The sequence below is a fragment of the Montipora foliosa genome, chromosome 10, assembly GCF_036669935.1.
Source record: "Montipora foliosa isolate CH-2021 chromosome 10, ASM3666993v2, whole genome shotgun sequence".
Taxonomy (NCBI): domain Eukaryota; kingdom Metazoa; phylum Cnidaria; class Anthozoa; order Scleractinia; family Acroporidae; genus Montipora; species Montipora foliosa.
In genome coordinates, this window is record NC_090878.1 from 11,031,149 (window position 1) to 11,050,585 (window position 19,437).

At 38.9% G+C, this 19,437-nt stretch overlaps 2 protein-coding genes across 3 annotated transcripts; one reads left to right on the forward strand and one right to left on the reverse strand.

Annotated features, from left to right (window-relative positions):
* Positions 1 to 5,176: 5,176 nt before the first annotated feature.
* LOC137973148 (NADH-cytochrome b5 reductase-like) lies at positions 5,177 to 10,970 on the reverse strand. Its single transcript, XM_068819903.1, has 5 exons — positions 10,066 to 10,970; positions 8,772 to 8,859; positions 7,462 to 7,566; positions 6,729 to 6,932; positions 5,177 to 5,787 (listed from the first exon to the last, which is right to left on the reverse strand). Exons 1-5 carry the CDS (start codon positions 10,434 to 10,436, stop codon positions 5,584 to 5,586), a joined length of 972 nt encoding a protein of 323 aa, XP_068676004.1. The 5' UTR covers positions 10,437 to 10,970; the 3' UTR covers positions 5,177 to 5,583.
* Positions 10,971 to 13,966: 2,996 nt separating this feature from the next.
* Positions 13,967 to 19,068, forward strand: LOC137973031 (neuropeptide FF receptor 2-like). Of its 2 annotated transcripts, none has more exons than XM_068819745.1 (2): positions 13,967 to 14,165; positions 17,515 to 19,068. In XM_068819745.1, exon 2 carries the CDS (start codon positions 17,881 to 17,883, stop codon positions 18,943 to 18,945), a length of 1,065 nt encoding a protein of 354 aa, XP_068675846.1. In that variant the 5' UTR covers positions 13,967 to 14,165; positions 17,515 to 17,880; the 3' UTR covers positions 18,946 to 19,068. The 2 variants fall into 2 exon arrangements, with proteins under 2 accessions (XP_068675846.1, XP_068675847.1); XM_068819746.1 differs by having other exon boundaries at positions 13,975 to 14,083.
* Positions 19,069 to 19,437: the final 369 nt, after the last annotated feature.

Sequence of the window (19,437 nt, forward strand, 5' to 3'; positions counted from 1 at the left end):
AAAATCTGTAAAACGTTTTCTTTTGCCGCTAGATGGAAGTATTGGCCTAACAGTACCATTCGTGAGCTTGTAAACTGGTATATCTCGTGAGACACCATTCAGTTTTATTTTGAATCAGAAAACATTACAACCTGAAGCGGTGTGTGGTCATACAGACAGTGTAGAGCGTTTTCACTCATGTGAAAAGCAGCCATATTGGATTACTGAAACAAAAGAAGTTATTTGCATAAAATAGAGTCCAATTCCCGGAGGATTAGTTTGGTACACCATTATGGCCGCCATTTCTTTGTTTTGGAACACCAACATGGCCGCCGTGACGTCATGTGAAAACGCTCTATACGCGGTGCAATTAAAACTTTAATTTGCGGGCCAAAGAGATGTTCATCCCATCCCGTCCCGTCCCGTTTACCTCCCTTTCCCATTCCCTTGGAAATTACACTTTTCTGATTGCAAGATACCGTACCCCTAATTTTCAAAGCCTGTTCTAGGGACCTAACGCTCTTATCCAGTTAACAATATTAACGCCTCCTATGCGCCAGACACAAAAGGGACTTATTTACTCTCCGTAATGCTGGGTTAAAAGTCTTTTGGGATGTCTCTCAAAAAAGATCTTTTAATGATGTTCTCAACATTAAATCATTTCTTCCGCACTTGCAACCCAATCTCCCCCCCCTCTCTCCCCCCTCCCCCGCCCCCTTAAAAAGCCGCCTAGCAGTAAACCGTTGCATTCATAGGAAAATCTCTTACACCCAAAAAACACTACGTAGGTGGAGTGTATAGATCAAAGGAAAGAGATTTAACTGAGTGTCTTTGCTCCCGGAGAAAAATAGTGATTAACAGTAGAAAGATTAAAACTAATTACTTCATGAATATCTTACCTTTTCCTCTTTTAATCCAGGGCTTTTTCATGACAAGGCCATACAAGCGCGTGTTAGTTGAACTTGGTAATTGACACGTCATCAAAGCGTCTCATCTGGCCATAAGAATCCTTTTCTGAAGAAAAATTGATTTATATTTTTAGTTCAAGATTAAGAAACATCAACAAAAATTATATGATCCAATAATTCTAAGTTAAACTAGCTCTTTGTCGCAGTTTTTGAGCGGTGTATTAGGTAAGGGCTACTATTTTTTTTTTTACCTAAACAAACCGGAAAAAAATTTGCTAACACCTTCTAATTTGCAGTGTTTCGGATCTAAATGTAAATAACCATTGGTTTCTCATGAAATAAAAAAGGTTGAAATATTCCTTTTGTATAACTCTAATAAATACTATAAGAAGTCTCGTTAATGTCATCATTAACTGGAAAAATAAAGTCAATTTAAATCAATTAACGCTAGCTCAGTTCAAAAAGTTGAGGACGCTTTGAAAAATTCGGGAAAAAACGGAAGAAATATAAAGAATAACCAAAAAAAACGCAAAAATCTAAAAAAAATTAAAAACGAAGAACAGGAAAAAGGCAAGAGGAAGTTGAAACAAGTGACACTCCGTTTGCATTAAGAGTATAATTTTAAGTTAAAGAAAAGTATTTTACATGGTCTTTTTTACGATTTATCTTCTTTAGTTTTGATGAAATTGAAAATTATCTAATTAACTTTTTTTAAAGAAAACCTAATATACAAAAGTATTTTTTTCTTCAGTTAGTAGACGAAAGCCAGCGGGGAAAAGATATCTAAATAACTGTTTTAATTACAACGTACATAAACAGGGTATCTTAAATGTGTACAGAACACACCCTTTAAACGAAACATCCTAAAAAGGTACTTAACAAATGTCTCAATTGTGGTGATACGTCGTTCCACAGCTTCGTTGTAAAGACGGAAAAACTAATTTGTCACCACATGTCCTCGTACTAGAAAAAGTTACTTGTAAAATTGAAAATTGTTGTGAAGCCGACCGGACGTTTCATTTATAGCAGTATTAAAACTTGACCAAATCATTTAATGACGTCATGACAACAATGATGATGACGACGTGATACTTGGCGTTTAGCAACCTGATTTCAAACGAGCTCAACCGAGGTGGATTCGTGCATGGATCGTACTATTTTACTTTAATATTGTTTTGAGGTTATGTTGCCTCCAGGAGCAGAATAATTGGCCAACTGCCTGTCACAGATCGATTCAGTTTTATTGTGGACGCCACCGAAGGAACGCAACCCAATATAGTTATTTGTCAATGGCTATTAAATTATTGGAGTCTTAGAGTTTTAGTATCAGCGCAAATTTAACGGTCATTTATAACCCTGAGTCGCTAAACATTATTAATATGAATGCTAAGACAACTTAAAATCAAAGTTACCTGGAGCAATCGCACGTCGCATGTCAGCAATCGCATCTCCCAAAGCTGCATGCCCAGTTTTCAGTCTTCAAACATTTGTCCTCAGCCTTGTCCAACAACACATGAACTTTTGGGTCGCTCTGGTTCATTCTCTCAACGGAGAAAAAGAACGTCGAAACATAATTAACTTGGGAAAGAAGCAAGAGAATTGGTTTGAAAACTGCGAAGTAACCCTTCGAACCGACATTTTGGATTTGTTCGGTGAACGTGGTGAAATAAATTAGCATAAAATTTGCAAGTCAAGCGAAATCTAGCAAGTTTTGTTAGGTCGTGAGAAAACGCTCTTCTATCAGATGAGAAAAACAAGACACTAGGAGCGAAGAAGCAAAAATTTGTAAAATGAAAGTTTCTCATTATTTACCTCAGAATGATTTGCTACAACCAAAAGGGAATTTGATTTTTAGGGAGAGTTGGTACAATAATTAATTGCAACAGGCAGTGGGACCTAAGGGAACAGAGGGGGGGGGGGGAGAAGGTCAAATATCCATATAAAAAATGACGAGAGATTTCTCGGCGAATTGCCTCTTTTTTGCCTTTGGTTTAAAAAAGATGGCCTTCTTCGCAGACAAACTAAACCAGGGATGATGTTAACCTAAGCCTTCAAGTTCATGACAGCTTCCTCTTCAGAGCGAGTCTAATTGCGAAGGTTTTGTGAAGGTAATTAGGCCTAGTTTGGATATTCATATGTAAACTAGGACTAACTGGGGAGCTTAAGCACGCGCGTTTTTTTGAAACGCGGACGACAACCAGAAGTGAGCTATTTTCCCTTTAGACTTGTTTTCACACAACCACATTGACATTGCTAAGTATCTTTTCTCCATTGGAGATGATTAATATAAAAATCTGGGCGACACCACTACCCTGGCACGCCAAATGTTCTCTTCCGGTTGCCATCCGCGTCTCAAAAAAGCCTTCACAAAAACTGTGCTACAGACTCGCTTTGAAGAGGAGGCAGACATGAACTCGGAAATGGCCTATTACATTTATAGGTGGCCCAGTCAATAAGTTATTTATCACAAGGCTTGAATCAATTTCGTTGAAAACTCTCCTCTACTCTCTTGGTTTGCGTTCTATTACAAAGAAATCTATCAGTTGCCTTCTTTTTTACAATTAGCGCGAGGTCGCTGACTTCGGAACCATCCACCGAAGATGTAATTTTAACTTGGTGCAACCGCATGGAAATACAATTCCCAAGGCAATGCACCTCTCGGCCTCGTTATAATGAAAACTGGACAAAATGCCCCAACGTTGTAACGCGCGCTAGAACCCGTCTTCGGTTGCTAATAGAGAGCTTAAGCACGCGCGTTTTTGAGACGCGGACGGCAACCGGAAGTGAGCTGTTTTCCCTTTTAACTTGTCTTCACACAACTACATTTACATTGCTAAGTATCGTTTCTCCATTGGAGATGATTAGTATAAAAATCCAGGCGACATCACTGCCCTGGTACGCAAAATGTTCTCTTCCGGTTGCCGTCTGCGTCTCAAGAACGCGCGTGCTTAAGCTTCCTATTTAATGAATACCATCCTCATACGGGAATGTACTCAATAGTATCACAGAAGACGCTCGCGCGAGACGGTTAAGTCACGTGACAAACGTCCTCCAGCAGATTTATCCTTTTACGTTCACGTTTCACACATTCAGCTCTTTCCGAGAACACGAACTCGAGTTTACCCTTTACGGCAAGGCTCCCAAACAGACCTCGGTTGTTCGAAATTGGATAACGCTATCCACCGGATATAGCACTATCCAGCGGATAAACACTCTGCAAAACCAATTTAATTATCCAGTGGATAGCGATATCCACCCTTCGAACAACTGAGGCCAGACGGTTGTCAGGTATTCGCGGGACAGAAACGCATCACGAAACCCAAGAAACATCTGCTTAAGATGTTCGATGTTCGGCTCGATTGCTCATTTGATACACCAGTGTGCACCCCATGACGCATGCATCGTCAAAAGTTCACGTCCTTCTTCTAATCTGTTATAGGGGATTCGGATGCGCTGCACTAGTAAGGGTTATTGACTAAGAGTGAGGTCAAGAATATTGGATATTGGCCAAGTTCTTTTTTGGCGTGTTTTTGAACCGAGACGAAGTCGAGGTCCATAAACATGCAAATAAAGAACGAGGCCAACATGCAGCCATCTTGACCGAACAAGCTTGGTCAATAAAGAATTTATCATATGGGCTAAAACCCCAAAAACTGATCTTTGATCTTGCGGGATCAAGCGAGAAATCCAGAGCGAGCAAGATAGCGCCATCTTTCCCGCACGGGTAGCCAATCACAGCACCGGATTTGGTTCATCTTGCCCGCTCGCGGAGCTCGTCACATAATAAGCATCTTTTCTGTTCAGAAATCTTAACGCTTTTAGCCCGCACGTTAGCACAAGCTCCTTGATTTCACAATGGGTTTGTGATGATCTCAAGATGTCTCTTTGGGATGGCTATAGACGTAGAGTTGTCTTAGGACAGTATTCATTTTTGTGTTGAAGAATTGCATGAAAAAAGTCCCTCCCTGGCCTCTACCCTATTAGTATCCCCCACCATTCCTCCGAACTTATTATCTCCTCTCCCTCTCCAATCAACCCGCCCATCGCCATTAAGAAATAATTCATTTAGGGGTGGATGTAGAGGGGAGGGTGCAGGGGTGCGCAGTCTGCGCACCCCTCCCCCCTGAGATGACCTGAGGCTTTCTAATACAACTGGTATTCTCCAAAAAATAACGTCACCAGTCAGCTACGCAATTCCTTAGTGGTACACCCCCTCATAAGAAAGATCCTGGATCCGCCCCTGTTCGTTCAATTTTGATGTTAGGCAGTTATGTACCAAACTATATATTTGTTGTTCAAGAACATTTTATTTTATTTCACAGGCTTTACAGAATTAAAGCAAAGAGAAAGAACCGTAAGTTTTCCTTAAAAAATATATACCAAGAGCGACGAAAAAAAGAGAAAAAAACGATTTTTTTTTCGTACGATTTGCATTCTGTAAGTTGCCTAATCTAGCACGAAAGTTTGGCTTTGACGTTTAAAAAAAATACGAAACAACTTAATCATTCATTGTCTCCGGCACGCTTTCTCTATTTTAAATTAAGGATGACATGAATGTTTAAAACCCTAGCTTTTACACTAAAACCAGTAAATTGTAGTTATCTGTTGCAAAAGTCTCGTTCAAAGGATTAAAGAAAATGAAAAAAAAAAAAATACAACTTGTAGATGATTTTTTTTAAAAAGTAGACCCTGTCACCTAAAATTTAAAATACATATCAGGTGTATAGCCCAAGGCTTTTAAATAATTTATCATGTCTTTATCAAATGATTTGGTCCCGCAAATGAGCACTTGGATATCACGTGATGGCTCAGGCATCTCATGCGTCACACGGTCTTGGTTGATTCTACCATAACTCACGTTATCACCGTACTTGACCTTTGATCGGTCAGCTTCAGTTTCCTGTAAAAATTAATCGAACAACAGCAATGAATCAATCAGTCAGTCATTCAATGAGTCATTCAGTCCCTCAGCCAGTCAGTCAATCAGTGGGGCAGGTCAGGTCAGTCAGTCAGTCAGTCAGTCAGTCAGTCAGTCAGTCTGAGTCAATGAATCAGTCAATCAGTCAGGCAGTCACGCAGTCAGGCAGTCTATCACTCAGTCAGTGACTAAAGTCAGTCATGAATCAGTCAGCCAGTCAACCGGTCTACCACTTACAGTAGCCAGTCAGTCAGTCTATCAGTAACTTAAGTTAGTTAATGAGTCAGTCAATCAGTCAGTCAGTCAGTCAGTCGGCCAGTCTATCAGAAACTAAAGTCAGTCAATGAATCAGATAATCAGTCAGTCAGTGAATCAGTCAGTCAGTCAACCGGTCTACCACTTACAGTAGCCAGTCAGTCAGTCTATCAGTAACTTAAGTTAGTTAATGAGTCAGTCAGTCAGTCAGTCAGTCAGTCAGTCGACCAGTCTATCAGAAACTAAAGTCAGTCAATGAATCGGATAATCAGTCAGTCAGTGAATCAGTCAGTCAGTCAGTCAGTCAGTCAGCCAGTCAGTCGATCAGTAAATGAATCCACCAGTTTAGTCAATCAGTTAACCCGTGAATGAGTCGGTCAGTCAATCTGTTAATCAGTTAATAAATCAATCAATCAGTCAGCCAAAATACTGATTGAAAAATCGTTGTTTAAAAAAATAATTTTATTAACAACAACTTTGCAGGTGCCTGTTTTTCTTTACAAGCTTGCAGATTGAGAATATAACAGTACCCACAAAGAAAGAAGAAGAAACAATAAAGAAACGTAAAAATGCACGTGGACGAACAAAAGAAGATTATCTATTGTTTTCATCAGGCACAAAGACAGTCGAAAAGATGTAACATGAAATCCACTGAGTATCAAACTGACCCTGGTTAGGATATACAGCACTGAAAAATTCCAGTATGCCTTCATTTCATCCAGTATATCTTTCATTAAGATGTCGTCATATCTGTGATTGGAGTACACCAAGTGAATGAAAGTTTCATCAACTTCGTTTGCTACAATTCCCTGTATCACTTGCAGCATTGGAGCTATGCCGGTACCAGCAGCTAACATGCCAATGCGACGATACTGCAAGTCATATCAAACATGATACATGAAATTAAAAAAAAAAGAAGATTTAAACCTTTGAAAATAAGATGACATATTCTGTCATCTATGGAGCAACAGGAGGAGTTTAGTTTTTACAGTAAGAAATCAAAACAGGAGCACCAATTGAGGCAAATTTTGATAAAGTGAAAATTTGTACATCAAGGTGGTGTTGTCGAGTCCCACCACATTCAGCCAATGTCCAGGGGCTGCCCAAGTGGTTTAGAACCCCTGTCTGCATCTACAAATGTAGGCGTCAAGATCTCCTGCAGAATAAATGGCTCTCCTTTCACATATTAATAATATTTACAACACTACAATGAACAAATGAAGTTGTTAAACACAAGTCTGAGAACAACCAATTTTCTCTGTCAAAAGTTATCAGTCAAAGATTATAAATAAACTATGGTACTGAATGTTTCAAAGATATGGTACTGTCATGTATGCTGTGCTGTTGTTCATGTAAAAAAAAAAAAAAATCAGTGTCATTGAAAAAAATAGTTTTAAGTACCTTGTTTGGTATGTACGAAAATCTTCCAAATGGTCCCCTCCATTCAATGATGTCCCCCACATGCCAACTTTGAACATAACTTGACATTTTGCCATTGGGATACACCTAAATTAGACAAAAGAGTTTTTGTTAAGTACATAGTAGAATATAGTAAATGTTTTCAACCGGTCTGTTTATGTGAGCAGTTTGAAGTTAGTAGTTGATTCTGTTGATGTAGGCAATATTACTGTGCAAAGTGAAAAGCTGGGCAGAGGTCCTCACTTCTTCCGCTAACTAACCATCTCATTAATTTTGACCTCTGTTCTGCGTTTTCACATTTGGCTGTTTCTTCTCACAAATTATACAAATTCTGCGTGAGTTTACTCAATGATCTTTAAAACTGATTAAGGAAAATATGAGAATTCTCATTGTATACTCTCCTAGGTGGTATAAAAAAAAAGCTTGTAAGTATGAAAAATTCTGCTTGATTAAAACTGTGCACAATACTGTCGATATTGCGCATGTACAGGTTATGATGGATTTTCTTTTCTTGCTGGCCCTTGTCTGACCAGCAATTGATTTACCTACAACTTGTGAGTTTGGAGAAGATACAAAAAATGTACATTGTACAGCAGTGGCTCTAATTTAATAATGAGTTATGATATAGCGTGTTAAATGAGTACTTTTTGGGAAGACTTATTACTTTTGTTTGAGTTGGGTTTCTTAGAACATTGTCAATACATTTTAACAGGCTAAAACACTTCACTACAGGCGGCCCCCTTTCTCAAGCCAGAAGTATAACATGGGTTCCTACTGTCTGTTTGTGAATGAATGATTTGTTTGAGTGATTTGTTTATTTCAACCTCTCGCAGTCAAGACTGAATTACAGGTTGTGGTCAAGAACAGCTGCGTATATAATAAACATAATTATTACAATTCGTACTATGCTTGTATAAAATATATCGAATTTTGATTAATTACTAAATACATTATTACGAATATTTATAAGTGACGAAATTCCTAAATCGAATTGTGTTGTATGGGACTTTCACCTCAAACTTGTAGTTTGAAAGGAAACAAAATGGTAGAATAGTGGACAGTGTGTTTGGTCTGGGAACTTCTGATGCCCACAACATCATAAAATTTGGATTTGAGGGAAATTTTGCTTTACAGAGTAGCTTTTAAAAGAGAAGGTGTGATGCTTAAAATGTCCACTTTGTAATCTCTGTGTAATATGGTGGTCCATTTTATCAACTCATTTCATACAACTTAATTTCTGTGCTATCAAAAGAAAGAAAGGAAGACATTTTAATAATCAAGCAAGACAATACCTTGATGAGTACATCAAAGAAGCCATAGCAGTCTGTGGTTGAAACTGGTGTGTACTGCCGAGTGATGGACTTGCCATCAAAGTTTCCTCTTAAAAATTAAAAAAAATCAATACATCAGCTTCTTAATCTGCAACACTTAAACCAATCGACTCAAATTAAATGACAATATACTAAATAGTTCGCATTTGTTAAAAGAAAAAACATCCCGACTGCCATACATGTAGTATCTGGGTAATGTTTCCAGGAAGAAAAATTTTTGATGGCAGATTTTACAAATTCTACAATCTACAATCTTAGCAATATACTCCCACCAGGGAGGTTGTACTTTAAAAGCACCTTACCATTAAACAACCTTTTTTGAAAAGTTACATTTACTTCTTTTGTTTATTTATTTATTTTTTATTATTAGTCTTTAATACCAAGACAGTATTCAATGTGCATATATATTTATTTTATCTCTTTACTTAATAATATGTAATACTCACACTTAAATTTACTCTGTAAATAGTCCTACTTGCTACCCGCCTAGATTAGCGTTAGCTATTTGCGGGCTAGCATTGTTCTGTATTAATTTGATATTCACTTAATGATAAACTTGAAAATGATGGCCATTTTTTTTTTCTTTTCTGCGCTAAGTCTTACACATTGATTAAAGTATTGTTATTAAAGTGGTACTGACGTTGCAGGCCCGTTAAGGCAGGTTTTTTTGTGGGAGGGTGCGATCCAAGAAGGAGACAAACCAAACAAGCACCTGAGGTGCGAGCCTCTCGGCGGGTCCAGGGGCATGTTCCCTCTGTAAATTTTGAAAATAAGGTTGTCAGAGACTGCATTTCATGCATTTTGAAGGAAGTTTGATATGAAAACAGGCAGCCAAAAGTGAACCTAAAAATGTGGATAATTTACTCAAACTTTTCAACTTCAAAATGGATTTTTTTTTTGGCTCAGAGACTACTTTACAAATATATTTTACAGTTTTAGATCGAATAATGTCACTATTTTAAAAGAACAAAAATACATGTAGAAATTAAGTGAATAAAAAGAGAACTATACTCTGCAGGCTGTGGGAGAAGGGGGGGGGGGGGGGCCCACACCCATCGTATTTTCCTGTTTTATGGTCTGCCCACCCGTGACTTTGAAGTCAAGAGAGAGCTGGGTAATGAGGACAAACTCAATCGCTTAGTAATGATTTGTACCTAACATATACATCTAGGAAGTGTCTGCACACCAAAAGTGTAGAAGCAGTGTAGCAAAGTGGTTAGATCGAGCGCCTATACATAAAACTTCATCAAATCACCTCATTATCAAATGTTGCCCGACACCTAACCCAAGTGACTTGTTCTTTGGTACATGAAACCTGTAGATGCACGAATCACTTGTCTGAACTGTAACAGACTCAAGTTTAAAGGGCCGAAACTCTGAGTTGCTCAATACGCTTTCAGTCAATTGCGAAGGTTCATTAACATTTTCCCCAGATTTAATTCTCTCACATTCTTTTCTCCATTTTGACATTTCTTCCTCATAAATGTCAAACACACACGGAGTACAGCCAGTACCACAACAATCGCTGTCTTCAGGTTCCTCTGGCGGCTCAGGTAGATTGAGACAGGTGTCCTCACCGGAAGTCTTTGCACTCGTTGCCGTGGAAACGGGAACACTGTTTGTCATTGCTGTCTGTTTGATACCCTTAAAATGAAACTCATTATTGTGAAGAAAATGCCCCTCCAGTTTCCTTAAGCTTCAATTCCTGTTCTGTTAGCGACTTGACAATTTGATCCTAACAAAATTGTCACCACTAAAACTGCAACTGTCGATTCTTCGATTGCTCTTCAAACAGACCAAAAAATAGTCCTTACAATCTCCTACCCAGATGCTGTAATTGAAGTATTAGAGCCTTTTCTTCTTGAATAATACCCCGAATATCTTTTGATGTTTTAGTTTCCCGTTTCTGAGTGCAGTTCTGACGCCGCTGATTTTCTTGTCGAACAGCTAGAGCTGCTTGCAAATGGCTCAACTCCAAGCAATAAGGAAGTCCACCAAGAAAATCCCTCAGAACGTGAAAGCTTTGATCTGTTGTCCTCTTCAACTCGTTTCCTTTTTAAGTCCGTTTTCCTTTGGTCCGTATTTTTATGGTCATCCATTATTTATCTTCAGCCGTCGAATGAACTCACGTCCGCCATATTGCTCATCACCAGTACTTCTGAACCGTTAGGGATTGGCATGGACTGATCGTTGGTCTGGACACACGGATCGGCATGGATTGATGACCAACAGCCGTGACGGTGTCTTCACAAAATCCCCGCAAGAACAAATTTACTTTTATACCAAGAGCTGCCGAAAGGCAGCCCCCGTGAAAACAAGCAAGGCTGTTGTCAAAAAAGTACAATTGCTGATGCGCTGTACAAATTCTCAATGTCGCACTCATGAGTATATTTGAAGTGAAGTGAAGAGAAGTGCAAGTGCTGGACTAAATGACTGACCCGATGATCTGACTACCTTACCAACTAAATGCAAAGATGAATAGATAAATGGATGGAAGTAGACTAAATGAAGCTAAGAAGTTTGTGCAAAATATAAACGTTTGCAATTGGTAACTTGGTAAATGTGAACGTCAAACGAACGCTCAAACGCACGTCGAACAAGAACTCAAATTTGTAAGCACAACTTTACTGTGTTTTTGTACTTATTGCAGTTGTCTGCAAATACTCACATCTTGGGAGGACCTCTTTGTACAAGCCTTTGACTTCCTGAGGTTTCCTCACCACTCGCTTTTTTCAGTATTGTGATACGCAGTTTAAAACTTTGTGTTGTGATATATGTAAAAAAGCCGCTGAGTAATTGGCACAATTGAAAACTACCAGCTCCCAACATAAGCGGCTTCATACCTCAGTTGGTTAGAGCGTCGCACCGGCATCGCGAGTTCACGGGTTCAAACCCCATCATAGAAGTCCTGAATTTTTCAGGCTTCTCTTCGCAATTACTCAATTACTAAAATTGCGTTTATAACTGCGAGGATTATAGCTTCACCTGATTTCATATCCGCAGTTAGATATATGAGTCATTTCATACATCATTTCGTCCGATCCGTTGAAACACTGGAATAGTTTGAATGAAAGAGTAAAAGTAGCAAAGGAATATTACAAGTTTCGATGTTGTCATTGCATCGTTCTTAGTGACAAAAAAAAATCAACCTGATTAGTAAATACAGCCGAACTCGTATTGATCAGTTTAAAATTCCATTTGCTTTTTTTTTTTTTTTGGAATTTTAAATAAATATAAGGAAGCACGTTTTGAATTACGATAAAATCTAACTCTTTTCAAATGGACGATTTAATATTTAAAGAAATGTTTTCAAAAATTTTAATCTTAGGCCGGGGTAGATTAAGAGACTGTATGAGATAATTTACGGTAAGAATGTAATGGAATGCCCTATAAATCACTTGCGCATGCTTCAACTTTGCGCCTACCGAAGCATCACCAGTTTCTATAGAAACCAACTCCATCACGTGCACACACGAACTCCGCTTTATCAAAAGTGACATTCCCTTTCATTTCATAACCATGATCGATTAAAAGCTGATTTGTCGCACGAGTGATGAGACATTAAAAAAATACTTGTTTCGATAATTGCGTGCAGACATGAAAGCACGTCCTAAAGGCACAGGAGGAAGGTCATCAGCAAATTGATCTTATCTCAATCCCCCACCAGCACGACTTTTATCCACCGCTTTTAAATATTAGGCATTTATGAAGAAACCAGATCAAGGGCCTCCATATGCCAGTTGTTTGAGGGCCGGATGACTTTATCCGGTGGATAAGACAATATCCAGCAGTTTCAGTCTGCCGTGTCTTTCCTCTCCGGCTGCGTAACCATGAATATGCACACTCTAGGCACATCTAATAAAGGGTGTGTGCGAACACCTTGGACAACGTTGAACGCGAAGTATATTTAAATTTTTACATTCTGGATAGTGAGTGGCCTATGCACTGGGTAGAGAGTTATAACAGCCTTGAAACAACTGAGGCCAGAGCTTTTGATCAATGATAGTGGGTGCACCCAATCGGACTATCACTTCATGTGTTACCACATTTTGACGTCATCTGTTATCTATCTGAACAGACCGTCCCGGCGTGGGATCTATTTCTTGATTCGAATACAGGTCCAACCAAATTATGCGGGCCAATCAGATTGGGCCTGATGCTCACAACACCTCTGATTGGTTTGCAACCATGCAGCCGCATGAGGGATACAAAATCATGGAGCATGCAGTTAGGAACACAATACAGTCAAGTTTTTTACCGCAGAAATCTAGCAGTAGTCGTTCTAAACATAGATAATGCCGAAAACTAATGGGCTGATTGAGACTTCTCAGTTTATGCACTTCTGATAACAAACCTGGTTAGGATTCCTTATGTAAGTAAACAAAGTTGACTTCGTTGCTGTGGGACAAAAATTATTTGATTATAAGTTGCTCCTTCCCTTGTAGATCTCAAAGACAATTGCAAAGGAGGGGATGGAATTTTCGCTTGATATCACCTATTTGCTGCAGAGAAACCCCTTCCCGTGAACTGTAATTCTTCAACACACTTTTTTTTTCTAAAATAACAACTTTATTTAAGTGTCAATGGATTAGCACTAGAGGACTAATTTGAGGACCCTCTGAATGAAACTAACTCAATCAAATCAACCGGAGTACCCGGCCCGGAGAAGAACCCCTCGGAGCAGAGCAGAGAACCAACAAACTCAACCCACGTATGAAGTTGAGTCTGGGAATCAAACCCGGGCCACAGTGATGGGATCACTGCCCCACCACTGCTCCGAACTCCATCTGTTTCCCTTGTTTTTATTGAAATTTTAGAATTTTAGCGCAAACTCAGTAATGGTTATTCACTAAAACTGTCCAAAGTCGTGCTGTCGTCATGTCAGGTTTGCAGTAAATCACTAGAAAGTCCTGCCGTAGATCACGGCACGGTTTTAGTTGTTAAGCGATGCTTAAGTGGGGTTTTGCGAATGAACGTTTCTTTAGGAATACTGACTCCTTATAGTTTTGAACGCGCTGCAAATCAGTCCCTTAAACTAAGCACAGAAAATGAAATTAAAGGTTTACGTGCGCTCGACCAGTCGGCTCTTCCCAAAGTCTGCGTTTGTAATCTTCTTATGACAACCGCACCTCATGCAGCAAATACGTCATATTGAAGTTCTTATCTAAACAACGCTTGAACTCTCGTTCTCAAAGCACGCAGTGCCTGTCCTGGCAGTACTTGGTTCATATCAAATCTAACGAGCTCTTTGTAAAAAGTCGTAAATTTACGAAGTGAGTATACACGACTATTTTTGCTCGGAATACAGCATCGTTATGGCTTTGGGTTCGTCATATTAGCCAGAACAAGACAAAGGTAACCAGAGACGTATTTGTCAAAGGCTCATGATCATTTAATTGGAAAATAATTCTAAATAGAAAATCGTTTTCCCTTCTGTAGCATGGTTTGGGGGAATGACAAATAGGCCGGAATAGATACAAAAACTGTTGGAGCCGCTATTCCCCCAATAGAGTTGGTCTTTCGTGTCAAAACGCAGACTCGATGAGATCGCCAGAATAGGAACAAGGGCTGTTTTATATTGTTTTCTCTGGTGTTATGGTTTTCCTTCCGTTCTTCTGATAAGCTTGAAAAACAAACATTGGTGCAAGAAGTATTTTTCATCATTATCACTTTCTCATTTATATGGTTCAGGATTTATGTACCGCACACATCACAAAGTTTCATGGTGGTTTACAATTCTCTGTTTCTCTAGGGTGAGATCGGAAGTCATCTTGTAATTGATTTCCTCTCTGTAACTCCGCGTGTTCTTTCGCAAATTCAACGCAAAGAATGCTGTTACTCGACTGTTTATAATACTACGAGTAACTGCATCGGCTAGATCACAACATAACACCCAAGACAGAGTTCAAGCACTTAATTATCACGTAATCTGCAATCTTGTTTTCTCAACCGTCTAGTCTCTAGAACCTTAGTTTATTTTAAAATGTTTAGTTTGTTACTCAAACTCCGGAAACTTATAATAAACAAATTTTCATCAACATTATAGAAATGTTCTCTCCTTTTTGAGAGAAAAAGAACAAAAAATGCAACTAAATTTGCACCGACGTCACTTGGGACAACTTCACTGCTTTGTAGCTGTTTGGAATTACTAATTATTAACAATAATAGCGGTTTGGAATGCACTGTGATGATTGCAAAAGAGGGCAACTGAATTGGACACAAGATGATTGCATTAAAGTTAAGAACCTGAAGTACAATCTTGGCATCGCTGTGTCTGCCGCTATCAAAACGCAATCAACTCATGAGGTATTTCTTGGTTTTGTTTGCGAACGGCCGGTTAGCTTTCTAAAATCCAGCGAAACACTCTCTTTCTCCTCTGTTCTAAACATAGAGGGAACGTTCGAAAATCCAACGTTGCTAAAAGCTAAAAATGAACAAAGGCTCAAGCGTGAAACTACGTACCTCTCACGAGATTACAGCTTATGTTGGAATTCCGAAAAGCAGACTTAAATCGACTAATTTTGGCACTGATTATCTTGGAAATTGGCCTTATCCCAATTTAAATGGAAAAGGACCATCGATATCTCCGAAGATCAAGCATACCGTGTATTGATTTGTCATCATTTATCAATTAAAATTTTACAATTTGATTGCCGGTTCAAGCTTCAGTGAAAAACCTCAGTAGCTGTCATCTCGTGGCATTTAGTTTATCGTTTATCGAGCCCACGTGGCCGCTTTGGGTAAACCTGAGATTATCAACTTCCTCTAAACAGACTCGTGCCAGATGCGCAATTTAAGCCTGCACGGGATAAATGTGATAAATGTGAAAAATTTCCAATTTTTTTAAATACACTGCAAAATTTTCGTGCATTTTCATTTTTTATTTAGCTTAGTACATAAATGAGTATTTGCGGCTATGTTTAGAAAACTACGTTCAACTATTAACCCTGTGGATTTTCACTCACAAATCTCCACATTTCTGTATAAAATGTATCATTAACTTGTATTGTTGTGTGTGTGGAAATAAAGAAACCTATGAGGAAACATTCTCGAAATGTCGATTCGTTTTAAGTGAAAGTGATCAGCCTTAGCAGTTGCAAATAACTACAACAACAACAAAACAATAACAAATAAGCCTGAAAAATATCGATTCGGACGACGTAATATCGATACAGGTAAACTTGAGGCGTTTTCGATACATATTCATTTTGTCACAATTGCTGGCGTGTTGGAAGACACAAAATTAATGAATGAATGGATTGAATAGTCAATAACTTTAGAATAGGCGCCATCCCATAACGTAATGACGAGACATACATCAGCAACCACCATAGGAGACCAGATTTTAAATGCCAAACCGTATTTGATATGTACAATTGTTGCGGAGGGAGAGTGGTTAGCTACTTGATTTTTCAGGGGAGGGGAAGGAGAGGACACAAGCTGAGGAATCGAACGAATCGTCCCTTAAGTTCCCTTTTTATCTATTTTTTTCATTTTCAAGATCGACTTCATTCGAAGTGAAATGTCATAAGTATGACTTCAGTTGTGTAATTTCTCATTGGCTTTGCTTTGGCATAGTTTAGTGGAATCTTCCTTGAGGAATTGCCCATGTTTTAATAACTCACTGAAGTCGTTCTAATTTGGTCTATTCAACTCAACAGAATTAATAGTGTTCGCACACCTAATCTAGCATTTAATACAAGATATTATTATTTTTAATATCTAGACAACATTATTGGGTTACCTCGTCTTATGCGAAGATATCATGTTGATATTAAATTCATTTAACTTAATATACAAACCAGATTAACATAATATTATCATCAACCATACATGATGTCAAGTGCTGTATCACTGTTATGGTGTTAAAAACACACTCAAAAGGAAATGCGACCTCCATAACCGAGGAAATAGCTTCAGAAGCTATGTCAAGAGAAATGACTTAGTGATTATGTAACTGGTGACGTTTTCTCTGCCTCATCGAGAAAACATTAATCGTTCTCAATGTGAAAAAGATTATTCATGGAACATTATTCTCAGAGCCTTTAAACGTTGCCGATCCAAGATGCCCTTCGACACCAACACCAGTGTCAGCTAGTGTCGTTCTCACAGAAATTAGGTTGGCAGTTTCATTAACTGGTTGAATGTTCAACGGGACATTTTCCCAACTCGGGAGATAAAAAAGAAGAAGACAAGAGGAAATAGCACGCTTCGTTATAGGAGTCCATCCTAATCCTGAATTAATTAAGTCGCCATATTTATTTATTTATTTATTTGTTTATTTATTTATTAAGTGGTTCTCATCGGGCCAATGAATAACAAAAAAAAAAAAAAGGCCAATGGGAAACAAGATATCTTGAGGATTAAGGACATTTTTTTGGGGGGGGGGGGGGTGGAGTAAGGAGGATTAAAAGCGTGGAACTTTAAATTGCGAACATGGGGGCAGAAGAGAGGTTTAAAAGGAAAAAGGGAGGGAGCATGTCAATGATTATGTTTAATGACACTGGCGTTGTTTGTATCATGTTAAACGTACGCAATCTATCATCGAGGAATAAACAATTTGTCAATAACATTCGAGGAAGTCTTCACATAAAGTGTAGTTAACGAGATCATCAGGTTTCAACTTGTTTAAACATTTAACATCCAATACAATCTTCAGGAGCAATCGAAATTGTCTACAACTCTTGTGATCTTGTCTTTGCAGAGAATAGCGACTGGCCCGTTAGAAGTTGTTCTATGATTTGACGTCTCATTGATTGTCCACTGCATTCTTTCCATCCGGTGGCGGGACCTTTTTACTTTTTTTCCCCAAGGATTTCACCGGTAGGATTAAGGAAGTGGGAACTGTCTTAGTTTTGTGTATGTGTGATTAGTCGTTAATTGACTGTTTGCGAGTTTTCCATCTGAAAGAACATCAAGTCAACACAACCAAGAACGAACAGAAATAGGTAGTGGTGCCATTTGGACAAGCCTGGATTATTTGATCACAATTGTAGTTTGCGGCATAAATTTGGGGGATTCAATCAGGCGTTAATTAAGGATACTACCTGAAGAGTTCCTTCAAGAAGCAATGGAAGAGATAGATTATATGGCTGATTATACTGGATCTGGTCAAACAGAACCAGTTGAGTCATTACCGGAGATTGATACAAAGTTACTGACGATTCAAAGTGCTTGGTATTCATTCGTACTGACTCTCGGGGTCGTAGGAAATTTGTACATTATTTTAACGGTCTGGTGCCGTAAAGACATGTCCTCTACGACCAACTTGTTCATAGTCAACTTGGCGATCAGCGACTTGGGAATATTGCTGATCTCTCTTCCTGTCTCATACATCATGGAATATTTTATGTGGCCGTTCGATAACCTGACCTGCCAGATCTTTGTTCCGCTAAACGAAGTGTTTTTCTGTGTGTCAATATTTACTCTCACTGTCATAACACTGGAGAGGTTTCGAGTGGTCTGTAGACCTTTCAAGCCAAGGATCTCCGTAAAGGAAGCTAAGATTGTAATTGTGATAGTGTGGATCATTTCCTATCTCGCTGTTGGCTTCCCTTTGTCATTTCTAATGAAAGTCGAGGAGACCACTATCGGTCGCAAATGCTTGCTCATATGGCCCGGCGACCTTGAGCGGCGCCTACACACATGTTTCATCGCCATGCTTATAATCGTACCGTTGCTTATAACAGCTGCTGGATACGCCGCCATTGTGGCAACTATGCGTCGCCAAAGCTCGCGTATCCGTACCAGAGCTAACTCCATCAGCTCGGACACCATTGCTTTTCGAAGAGACGTGCTTCAACTGCAAGGCAATGCGAAGCTCATCAAGATGCTTCTGTTAATTGTGATTGTGTTCTGGATTTGTATGTTACCATTGACTATACTGGCTTTGGCAACCGAGTTTGGGAGCATCGACATCTCGTCTAAGGCGCAGCAAGGACTCTATTCCTTCTTTATAGCGCTTTTTTTCAGCAACAGCGCTTTCAACCCCATTGCCGTTTATATTATGAGCTCTGAACTAAGAAAGGGGTTGTATGCTTTCCAGAACAGAATTTCAAGCCAGTTTTGCGGTCAAAGTCAAGGCATAAAACAAACTCAAGTTTTAGTACAAACAGAACGTTTGTGCGATGTCTAACTGAGAAAACGGGGGATGTCATTGCAAGAACACGCTGTATTTTTCAAGGTTGTAAATAATTTTCCTGACATTATAGCAGGACCCCTGCTGTTTTCTAAAACTACAAATAAAAATTAAAGTCTACAGGATCCCGTTTCTCTTGCGAAATTCACTTTCACGGGCATGTCAAAACAGACTTATCGTTAATTGTTTTTTTCTTTCAATTTTCGCGTGGCTCAATTAAAAACAGTCCTTACAGAATTCAAAACCGCAAGAAACTGCGCAGAAAGAATTTCTTGATATGTCAAGAGATAAAATTCTCTTCATAGCTTTCGCTGTTGTGTGAAAACGCACGTAAGACCTTGATGAAAAAGTAATTGAAGAAGGGTGTAAGATTCGTGTTTACTGCATGGAAGTAATGTGATAGCTATTTCACGAAGTTCTGCTAAATGGATATTATCCCCCATAAAGGGAAACTAAAGAAGAAAAAAAAAAAAGAATCGCGACAAAGGA